Source organism: Choristoneura fumiferana, chromosome 10 (genome assembly GCF_025370935.1).
Source record: "Choristoneura fumiferana chromosome 10, NRCan_CFum_1, whole genome shotgun sequence".
Taxonomy (NCBI): domain Eukaryota; kingdom Metazoa; phylum Arthropoda; class Insecta; order Lepidoptera; family Tortricidae; genus Choristoneura; species Choristoneura fumiferana.
Window position 1 is genome coordinate 5,303,459 of NC_133481.1, and position 11,636 is coordinate 5,315,094.

The following is an 11,636-nucleotide window of genomic DNA, read 5'->3' on the forward strand; positions in this document are numbered from 1 at the left end:
TACATAGGGTATACTCCGAGAGCTTCCGAGTTCTACTGGTACGGTGAATCTTAAAGAAGAGAAGAAGAAAAGGTCCCGTTTAAGTCCAAAACGGGTGGACAAATGATATTTGTCCGACAATTACAGCCGCTGCAAGCGTCAATTAAAGCTTATTGTCGTACATTTTATCTAATCTAGTTAATGAATAAATTAAACGAATATTAAACTTCGATGTTTTATTTAGAATTTTATTAGAATTAAGTTTGGCCTGTAAACACAAAAAAATGCAATTTTTGAATGCTTCCCATGCACTATAAATTTTCCTTCTGTCCATTCCTATATTGTACGGACAGTAGCGGACAGTAAAGCTTATTCCAATGCATAATAATAAATTAACTATGCAAGGGCTAGCCATATAATATGAAGGGTGACCGACATACGATATAGGATCTTCCGGAGGTGATACACTGGAATACTAGAGTTCGAACCGTAAATGTCTAAAAAATTTATAGTACCCGCCGTACAGCGGTAAACGAATTCTACGCTGGGAGAGGCGTGATTTTATGTATGTATGTATGTACGAAGACAGTCGCGGGCAACATGCTAGTATTAACTATATCTGATGGCAGCTGTACCTACGTAAAAGTTTAAATGCTCAATAACACTTAAGACGCATAAAATAAAAACCATGACGTCGTTTCGAATAATGTATTTCGTACTTTTCATAAATTGAATCTATTCACTATCGGTGAGGTAACAACTCTCGTACAACAATCTCCGCGAGCAGTTCTAAATTCACAATCTAACTGGTAAAACAAGGCGAGGATGCATCCAAAACACCTACCGTCGTTCGACATTTTGTAAATCTATCTAGATACATACAATTTAAAAACTTTGCTAAAAGCTAGAATACCTTTGTGAAAGTTCCGCCTGGTGCAACTAGGTGATGTGTTGAATGCACCCGTTTGCAGTGCGCCGCCGCTTCGGCTCAAGCGTTCTTCGAAACGCTACTACACTACCGAATTACTTTTAACAATTGTACAAAACCTGTGATGTTCATAACAGTATCTACAATGGCGAAAAGGCTTACTTTCAACTCAAAACAGTTTTCAAAACGGCTACAATCCGGTGGCAAAGTTCAAACTAGATGCCACCAACGCTTCAAAACAATCAAGCATTTACAGACATAACGAAAGGTACCTTAAAAATTCGTTTGCACATTTCTGTAGATGAACTTTTATTTTATTTATTTTATTGCATTGCCCAGTCTAGCCTGGCCACCTGTACATGCACAGTAATCGTAGCTTATATAATTTATTACAATTTTATAGCTCTTACCCAGAAAAAAAAAATATATATATGGAAGAGTCATGGTATAGTTATAAGATGTAGGAGGCAAGATAGGCCGTGCTCGCGCCAAGTTGAGGAAATCAACTTATTATTACGATTATGAATAATGTAATGTAAGAATATACATCCGTCCTTGTATGTAGGATCACTGATAATTCCATATAATTAAATGTCGTTATATTATTTATACGATGTTGTGAATGGAAGCTGGTTAAAAAATATAATTTTATTCATTAGCTTTGTGACCTAAATTGTATAACTATACACAATTTGCTACAATACAATCCATTTACATTGATCGGCTGCCACTACTAGTTAAGACGGGGTAGATTTTGTTAGTAACAATAATATCACAATACAGCAGCATGCAGGTATCTGTACGAGAACATTACACCAAAATTTCTGGACATCATAAATAAGGTACATAGATATGTACGAAAGCTTTGACATACGATTTGTGTCATACATAATTATATTATATTAGTGATAGTTCACTGGTGCTACAGAATTATTTTTCTAATGCCATTCATTCAAATTTTGTCTTATATACATTCACAGCATTTTATTAAATATCTATAGACGCAAAATATAGATTTTATTATATTTTAAATGCAAGAACTATATCACTACAATAATTTTAACAATAGGTACATAATATTTTCGTATGGATACAGCAACAACTTCAATATGAAGTGTAGTAAAACTGTTGATCACTTAGGTATGTATGCTACCCTTACTAAAATAATCATCATATTTGTGTCATGGTGATGGTAGAAAATAAGGAGACAGGTATCATCCGATTAACATCATTTATCATACATACATATAGCTCTTTGTACCCTATGTTAACAAATTTTGTACGCCGATGGAATTTTTGCTCTTGAAATGAGCCTAAAGTGACACCTAGAAACAATTATCATAGTTCAATTTAGTAACATTTCCAAAAATATCTCACCATACCATACATCACTGCAAGATATTCCAGTCCAGTTATAACTCACCTGTGCTTTACAAAGTTTGCATTTAGACCAAAGTTGCACCTAAACATTTACAGACTATTGGCAAACAAAATATAACGAAAAAAGTGCCTCGATTAATAGTAGCGGCAAACTATCACCGAGAAAAAGCCTGGCTAGCGGCGGGGCTTCGCGTGAAAGCGCTTCAAATCTATCCGAGACACCACTCATCGGTTCAATTTGACTATAATGTTCGAGTAAATCTTCAAAAACAAGCAGAAATAAGTACTTAAGTCACAAAAAACTTTTCAAATGTAAATTTAAAAGAAAACAGTGTTGTAAGGCCAATCTCACTTGGCAAATGCCTTGTATGTCTTGCGTGCGATGCGGGAGGGGCGACACGCCTAGCTGACGGTCCAGTCGAGCCCCCAGCGCTCCGACACCTTCAGCTGCGCCGCCGCCGCGTCCTTCAGTGAGAACAGGTGCGTCATCTCCAGCTCCGTCTTCGCCAGAGCGATGGCTTTCTCAAACAGCTCCAGCGATCGTTTGAGGTTTCCTCTGGAAAAATTAAATAAAAGCTAGTCAGCAAAATAGCCATCAAAATGCTTTAATTTACATTTACAATTACAAACTATTACAGGGGTTCTCAAACATTTTCAGTTTGTGGCGCACATACGACTTAGTATTTCGTATTCCTTATTGACTCTGAACTTCAAAAAATACTAGTTTTTGCCTGTGACTTTGTTTGCTAAGAATTTGTTTATCGCGCGCCCACCCCGCGGGATAGTTCCCGCAACTTACCGAGATTAAAACTATCCTATCACCTTCCCTGAGTGTCAAACTACCTCCATATCAAATATCATCTAAATCGGTTCAGAGCCTTATGCATGATGAGGTAACACAAATTTTCAGTTGCAGAATTTGACTTCTTGGTGCAATTTACACCTCATGATTTATATTGAACACTTTATTTTACACCAAGATAGTGTATGTCTCAGAGCTAATATATACATAAGTTAGCAATCAATCAATTTATCATGTGTTTATCCATCACCTATTATGAATTCATATATTTGAATACATTACACATTGTAAGTGAGTCTGCTCATTACATAACTAGGCAAATACTTGAGATAAAAACCATGCAATCCCCAATGAAACTGCTTATGCAAAAAATTATAATCTTTTACTATCTTACGTTCCAAGGACACTACTTACTGATAGTGAGTAATCTGAACAAATAATGGATAATAATGTTGAAGTTAAATCATTGTACAGTTCAATCTATGCCTGAATGCCAAAAAACGAAAGTCAATTAAGACATGTGAGGCTGAAGTGGCCTAAATTCATATTGGCGCAATGCCACAAATGTACTCTGTTGATAACAACTCTTGCAAGTCTGATTACACCGTTCAAACCTTGTTGAACTGACCTATGACCCTGAGAACAATAATGCAACAAATACATTTAAATCAAGACAATTTCTTAACACTCCTAGGTATTTATTTACCATTTATTCGTGTAACTCTACATACTTATTAATGGTATTGTTTATTTACACATGATTTTGAGTTAATGTTCTCAGTAGAATTTGTAGATGTTGGTTTTATGAATCATGTCCTCAAAGTCAAGCTAAATAAATAAAGTCAAGGATTGTTTCATACCACTGTTTCAAAGTAATTCTTATTAAAAATGTATAGGTGTGACTTAAGTCTTTTTGTTGTTATAAAAACATTTACAAAGTGGTTCTTTTATTGGTAGTTAAAAAAAAAGGTAAAGATTGCTTACCTTTGCACCTCAATGGTGCCCAGTGTTTCGTAAGCAAAGTCGCATTTGTCATCCATATCAATAGCTTTATTGATAAGTTTCACAGCCTTGTCGAAATCTGTGCTTTTCTGAAGTTGAACCAAGCCCTTATGCACATAGAGTGTGGCGTTGTGGGGGTCCACAGACAGCGCCGAGTCAAACAAGGCTTCTGCCCGACCCCATTCCTGCTGGTCTGATAACACTTGAGCAAATAGGATGTAAGCTTCAGCACAACGGGGGAACCTCTCCAGTGCCCTCTCAAAATCTGACCTGACCTGAGTCAGAGCACCCACATTCTTGTTCAACTGCGCATGTCTGTAGTCGGCATAGCATTTTTGGATATAGGCGATAGAGAAATCAGGATTGAGTTGGACGGCTTTAGCAAATTCAGCGGTGGCTTCATCCATGCGCTCCAAGAGCAGGTATACCTGCCCGCGGTGATGATAGATGTCAGAGTTGTTGGGATCCAGCTGGGCAGCCTTGGCAAAGTCTTCCAAGCAGCGTTCTGTATTTTCCAATTGGGTGTACAGAGAGGCTCGCTTGATCAGTGCATTTACCTTCACCTTAGTAGAAGCATCACTGTCAATCACGCTCCCAAGATCGGCTTGAGCCTCCTCATGTCTACCCAGCAAGAGGTAGAAGGTAGCGCGCAGTAATAAAGCTTCATTTTTGTACTTTCCATCAGCCTCCAACTCTGCTGTGCATGCTTCCACAATGGCATCATAATCCTGTGCATCAAGAGCTTGTTTCGCCTTGGCGAATCCGGTTGTTGCCTTTTCATCTAATTGTATCTTTGTAATAGGATCTTCAGAGAAAGCAGAGAAATATGTTTTGATGAAGTGCTTGGATGGCATGACAGGGTTGCGCTTCGCGAGAGCCTCTCGCGCGTGTTGCCGCCCTAGGGCCTTCAGAATACGATCAGCATTGACTAGAGAACTTTGCACTTGGAACCTTTCAAGAATACACGCAGAAGTAACGTCCTCCAATGCTAGAACAAGGTCACCGCTTTTCTCAGCAGCGCGCGACCTCCGTAGGAACGCCTTAACGTATTTCTCGTTGAGCTTGAGCGCGAACGTGCAGTCCTCCTTGACTTGATCCCACATCTCGCGCTTTTCGTAGCAGGCCGAGCGGTTCTGGTAGAAGGTGGCCAAGTCAACCGTCCGGTCAGGCGGACACGACTCGATGGCTTCGTTGTACAAGGAGATCGCCTTGTCGTACTCGCCTGCGTGGAACGCGCGGTTACCAGCACCCTTCAGCTTCATGGCACGGTCGATAGCACTTTCGGCGGATTTTACATTATTCTCCTCGTTGTCCAATGAAATTGTTGTTTTGGCTTTCAGTTCGGCTACTTTCTTCTTTTCGGGATCATCTAATCTATTCCTTAGATAAAGGTAACCTAAGCCAATGGCTAATGGTGCGCCGAGTAGAATGGCCAGTTGCCATTTAGGAAAAGGTGTACTGCCTGTTGACGCCATAGTATCCTTTGGGGAATCTTCGAAATAATTTCAAGTTTACACCATTTATTTTGTCTTTACACAATTACAAGAAAAACCTACAAAACTATTACAATTACACCGCTCTTTCCATTTCGATACCAAGGCAAGTTCCAAGCGAGGAGCGTTCATAGACAAAATTTTGACAGCACAGGTTTCTTATAATTGATTAATCATGTGCAAATACAACCAGCATTTTAATAAAAACAATATTGACTGATATGACTTACTAAAATTAAAATAATGCCACGAATAATGTTAGTGTAATAAAACCATGCGCCACATCAGATAAAACCATTATCCCCCTAGCCGGCCCGCAATCGGTTCGTGTTGGAAATAGTGTATATCAAGTGTGTGTGAACTAAAACCTTAAAAAGTTGGTCGTCTGGTCAAACGGACCCTTAATTTTTTTGTTAATGTTGGTAGTTTTGCTTACAGAGGCGTTTTTTACATTTCATCAAAGATTACGATAAATTTATCTCTGAAGTTAGAAATAACTCAATGAACAAAATAAAGATGAAATAAACTTCAATTTAATTAATCACATCCTTGATCGTATCACAACAAACAAAATACGCCTTCAAATGTGTCAACTTGTCAGGTGTCTGTCAATGTCAAATGTCAATTTGAGTATTTGACTTGCTATTTTATTTTTGTGTCATTTTGTTCTTTGCGCTAGATTTTGTACTACATTAACTCAATTAATCTTACCATAAAATAAAATAAAACATCAGAAATGTTCAGTCTAAGACTATCCAGACTAGTAAGCATCTCAAAAATAATAATTAAAATAAATTGTAGGTTACATTTTTAATATAATTATTCTTTTAATGCAGGCAAGGCTCGACCGTTTTATTCAACCCAATAAACTTTCCTGTTTCGGCACCTCACAATGTTCCCAAAAGCGAACGAAAACAGACTTATATGAACCTGATTACCTCATAGTAAGTATTCACATCACAAAGGTATAACTTCAGTAAACAACTGAATTTTGTATTAAAAATCGTTAATTTTGTAGAGTATGGAGCCCGACGAACCTGTATATGACTGTCTGAACCTTCAAATCAAAGGGTACGACTTTGCCCTGCTTGAGGCCTGTCAGAGCCAAATCCACAGATATGCTGAAGTAATGGGGCTGCAAGTTGATGACAGGTATAAAATGTTTTTAAATACTAATCAGTTCTTGAATGTAGCGCTGACTCGTAGTGTTTGCAAACATTATGTAAAGGAAGGATCTCTGTCTTTTTGGTGTTTCATTTCCTAACTCACAATTTTCTCTGAAACTATTTTTTTTTAATTCCATATAGCTAGCCTAACCTACCTACTGCCTTCTAATACCACAAGGAAATACACTGAGAAAAATGTTTGGTTTCAGAGAAAATTGAGAGTTGGGGAAATAAAACAGTTTGGCACATGAAACATTTGGGAATAATTTTTCTGCAATAAGGCAGGCCATAAAAAGATGTCTTTGAACACTTCACCACATGCATTCATGGTCAAACTTTAGTTTATAAATTATACAAACTTCTCAAACTACTTCTAAATACATACTACTCTCTTTTTGTGAACAACTCAAACTTTTTTACAGTTTTGTAAAAAAGTGTAATAAAATCAAACTGCATTCAATTTCTGGAAGATCAAATTAAATGGTGTATTAGAAAAAGGTTACAGTGTTCTGATCTGATAAGTATTTATTTAGAAATTAGCAAGCATGTAAAAATTTGATTGGTTACCAAGTCAATTTCATTCCAAATAATATTAGGCTGGAACAATTTTAAACTTGCAACCTTTATAAGTTGCCACTCGGGTCTAATTTCCTAGTATAAAAACATTAATTAGTTTACTTTTCAATTCTCAAGCCTGTTCTCCAGTTCCATAAGCCAATGATGTTGTACACAGTTGGGCGACACCAGCAAAACAGCTGAAGGTGCAACGGTTCAAGCCAAACAGCACTGTGGTGGATGCAGAGTACAGCCTTAATGTGTATGAGCGCAATGTCCAGGTAATTCTTTGTATTGATGGAGTCAATATAACTATTTACTTGTTATGTAGTTTGCTTACAACATTGTGCCACTAAACTAAAGAGATAGTGTTCGATGCTACTGACTGAAAATTTTCGAGACAGCTATTATAATACTTGAAAAACAATTTTAAGGATAACCTGATTAATTTTCAATGCAAATAAAAATATCAGAATTTAAAATATAAGATAAGAATTTTAGTAGCATTAAATGAAATAAATAGTAAATTTGGTTTGCTAATAAATGGCTACATTGTTCATTCAAGGGTACCATAAAAAATATATGATAAAAAAAATCTTTTATAATATCTTTTCATAGAACATTATTTTATTTTATTTATTTCTGATCCCTCTGATCTATGTAGTAATTTAAATAAATTGATTCGGGATTGTATCTGGTGTGACCAGTCTGGCTTACAATGTACAACAGCATGCAGATGCCATCTTTAAAACCACTTTTAAAACTATAATATTTAGCAATATGATAATTTGTTAGTAAAATAACCGATAAACCGTGTTAGCCTTAGTGGTTAAAGCTTGAAAATCTTAGTCTTTGAATTTTTCGGGTTTACGGCGATCGAAATCATTGCGAGAAAGCCTTCATATATCTGCAAAATAATTTGGTAACATACCCAAGCCGCTGTGAGCTCACATGGGAACTGGCAGTGTAGCCCAAGCTCTCTCATTGTGAGAGCAGACTTGTACCTAATAGTGTGAACGTATTTCAGCCGTAAATGATAATGACGATTCATTATCATGCATAACGCATTCGTCGGTCCAAATATTTGCCCGACTTTTATCATGTCAACCTTCGTAACGGCATGATGTCTCAAAACAAAAACATTGAACAGGTAGTGGACGTTCCAGCGTGGGCCCTGGGCACCCTCCTCCGGGTATCTCGCGCCGTGCTGCCTGAAGGCTGTTCCCTGAACGTACACGAACACACCATAGACCATGAAGAGGTTCGCTACGTGCCCGACAATCAGCTGCTGGATTTGAAGCAGCAGCTCGAGGTCATGGGCGGCAGTCGCGCCGAGAAGAAGAAACGGAAGTAACGTGTTGGTAGTCTTAATGAGTCTTCTACTGCGAGTGGAGCGGTCGCCGGACGGCCTCAGTAGCATCACGGAATCTTGCAACGGGCAACGTCATAGAGGATCGGTGGAAGAACTTCCATGCGGCCGATCGTCTTATGTTAAACTGAGTCCGGGCGGCGTCTGCTGTGCTCACAGTGGAAGCCTGGTATTAGAGTTCTACATAGCAAAGCTGGTATAGGCCGCTGACACAGCCGGGCCACAGACACAGGGGCGCTAAGCGTGTGTGACGTGGCCATAGCCGACGGCCTCGCGGTCGCGGTTTTTTTGCTCATTTAAAAATCCGTAATCTTATGTGTGTGGTGTACCATCATGGGGCCTCGCAAAATTTATCTTGCCCACGCCAAATTTCAGTCCTGCGCCGCCACTAGCCACAGATTACTAATCTCACTTTTAACAGACGCTATATTTACAAGCTGTCTCTCCGTCGAAGGTGTTAGTAGGAAGCAGTCATAGAGTATTTTGTCGATTGACAACTGCCAAAAAGAAAGGTGGGACACTGCTCTCTTCTCTTCTCTAAGCAGCTTTGGTGTCTTGTTACCGTCTCCTACTGGAGGTCTGCTATCATTAAGGATATCCATCCAGGGTAGGCAGCTGCTAGCCGGCGCCTGCAGCACCGCTCGCAGCTGTGCGCAATAAGGTATCTTTATCTTGGACCCTGCTGCCCGCTACAGAGATTACTATTACTCAAATTGAACCACATTCTGAGATTTTTTAGCCACGAGGTACGCCGTCTTCCGGGTCTTCTATGTCCTTGAATCTTCCGCTCAGGGCCTGATTTACCCACAGGCTAATAAGGATAGAGCCTAGGGCATAAGGAGCAAGGGGGCGGCTGACGCGAAGCTGAGCTGATATTTACTTACAACTTGAAAATACGTGCGTTTGACACTCAAATAAGAGCGCGATAGTGGGATAGGTGGATTGAGTGAGAAAAAGAGAGGTCATTGAGAAACTATGGGGGGGGGGCATATTTATAGTTAGCCTAAGACGATTAGAACTCTAAATCAGGCACTGCTTCCGCTGTATTAAGAGTTTCAGCAATCAATATGTAGGTACTTTCCGTTCGGCAATAGCACGGCAATAGGCAAGCTTTGGTGAGCCCTTAAGGCCGTTGGGTTGTGTCGGCGGACGGCTTTGATATGTAGAGCTCCTGAGTGTGACTGGAGTCATGCACAGACTTGGGATCAGATTATTCTTAAAACTATCACTCTGGCTCTGTTACGACAAAAACGAATCACAATTTTTGGTTTCGTATCTGTGTAAGACTTACAAACAATTAAGTAGGTAAATCATGTTAGTAGACTCTCTGACGGTGGTAGATTTGCCTTCGTGTTATGGACGTTAACTTATTTATTATAATATTTCTATGTGAGTTTTTACGTTAAAATTACCCGCAAATACACCACTGTGATAAAGTCGTTAAGTTAGATTAGATTACATTGAGTAATAAATAGTAATAATAAATTGTTTTGAAGTTTATTTTTTTACTCTCATAACATTGTTTTCTTTTATCAAAAAGTAGAGTCGCCAACTATCTGCCTAAACGTAGCTAAATAATTCCGACTTTTATGTGTCGATGCTGTGTCTTGAATAAGTCAGATGCAGATATCTTGTTTCCTGTGGGTAAATGCACATAAGTCGTTGTATCGCCAACAGTTCAGTCGAATATAGAGCATGATACTGGCTTAACTTTAATAAACTTAACGTCAAATATGCAACTCTAATTCAGTTAACGTCCCATGCCACCCACGGATCCCATCTACTCCAAAGTGGCACAAAATTTTCATTTTGAATACAAGCTTTTTTTGCTGACTGTACTTTTTCTTGACTCTATTGTCACCCAAACTACATTTGCATACCAAATTTCAAGTCGATGCCATTAACCGTTTAAGAGTTCCGTCCTGTGGAGACGTGGAGACGATCCTGGCTGGACTACCAGATTATTGTGTTGTCACGCAATTTACATAAGTATACCAAATTTCAAGTCAATCCAACTACTGGAAGTTGGTCGAATTTAACTTGCAAGATTTGATTACAGACAGACAGACAACGGGACAGGTGAAACTAAATAAACTAAAAGCTTGTAAAAAAACAGTATTTTTTTATCTATACATTTTACTCTACATTTGTTACTTTTGTTTTGCTAGCTTTAAATAGTTAAATGAAATTGTTTTGAAAAAAAAACTGCCAATTTTCTTGCAGCGTATTCTTCTTGGCGATGCTTTTTGGCGCTGATAGCAGCCTAGTCCCTACAGTACATTATGTGACGTGTAAAAAAGCCCTTTACGAACTAGGTACTTACGGAATTAACGTTTTCATTTACAAATAGAGTGGCCGCCATAAACAAAGGGCCTTTATCTACAGTTGGGTACTTTAGCACGATACGGTAAGGATACAAGGAGTGAGAATGCAGACAGGTAATTTTTACGTTAAACAATAAAAACGCCGCTGTTGCAAGCAATCAGTTTGGCGGATCACTTATTTAAAAGAACCATTCTAAGTCATAATGGTACCGCGTCCGAGGTATAATTTCGTGGGACGCGCGCGACCTTCGCTTACTATTTTTAAGTTTTATCTTATTACTCTCGTTGTTTCGAATCAGCGGCGATTTTATCGTGTCCGGTGAGTAAATAGCGCGTAAGGCTCCGTTTCCATCAGAGATGTGCGAGGAATGTTTTTCATGAACCAATAGAAACGCTTCATTTACCTCTCCTCGCTACGCTCAGCTGTGTCCACTAGAGATGTGCAGTGCGAGGATAGGTAAATGAAGCGTTTCCATTGGTTCAAGAAAAACACATTCCTCGCAACACATTCACGCACATCTCTAGTGGAAATGCAGCCTAAATACCTAGCGCATAAGTGTATCGCCACGGACGCAGGCTCACTGTCAGCGAGCGCATCAGAGCTGCGCACATCTTAATGGATGAGGTTGCACCGCGTT

At 38.9% G+C, this 11,636-nt stretch overlaps 2 protein-coding genes across 2 annotated transcripts; one reads left to right on the forward strand and one right to left on the reverse strand.

Annotated features, from left to right (window-relative positions):
- Positions 1-673: 673 nt before the first annotated feature.
- On the reverse strand, positions 674-5,746 carry LOC141431899 (mitochondrial import receptor subunit TOM70-like). The gene is made up of 2 exons (XM_074093186.1): positions 4,074-5,746; positions 674-2,843 (listed from the first exon to the last, which is right to left on the reverse strand). The coding sequence occupies exons 1-2, from the start codon at positions 5,564-5,566 to the stop codon at positions 2,690-2,692; spliced, it is 1,647 nt and encodes a 548-aa protein (XP_073949287.1). The 5' UTR covers positions 5,567-5,746; the 3' UTR covers positions 674-2,689.
- A 451-nt stretch (positions 5,747-6,197) lies between these two features.
- LOC141431900 (large ribosomal subunit protein mL48-like) lies at positions 6,198-10,164 on the forward strand. The gene is made up of 5 exons (XM_074093187.1): positions 6,198-6,347; positions 6,421-6,528; positions 6,603-6,736; positions 7,484-7,586; positions 8,456-10,164. The coding sequence occupies exons 1-5, from the start codon at positions 6,321-6,323 to the stop codon at positions 8,657-8,659; spliced, it is 576 nt and encodes a 191-aa protein (XP_073949288.1). The 5' UTR covers positions 6,198-6,320; the 3' UTR covers positions 8,660-10,164.
- Positions 10,165-11,636: the final 1,472 nt, after the last annotated feature.

Bases quoted from the DNA above. Each gene is read 5' to 3' on its own strand.
- LOC141431900 (XM_074093187.1), top strand. From the start codon at position 6,321: ATGTTCAGTCTAAGACTATCCAGACTA. The intron at 6,529-6,602 runs GTAAGTATTCAC...TTAATTTTGTAG, and splicing joins ATGAACCTGATTACCTCATA to AGTATGGAGCCCGACGAACC. The intron at 7,587-8,455 runs GTAATTCTTTGT...AACATTGAACAG, and splicing joins TGTATGAGCGCAATGTCCAG to GTAGTGGACGTTCCAGCGTG.
- LOC141431899 (XM_074093186.1), bottom strand. From the start codon at position 5,566: ATGGCGTCAACAGGCAGTACACCTTTTCCTAAATGGCAACTGGCCATT. The intron at 2,844-4,073 runs GTAAGCAATCTT...TAATTTTTCCAG, and splicing joins GGCACCATTGAGGTGCAAAG to AGGAAACCTCAAACGATCGC.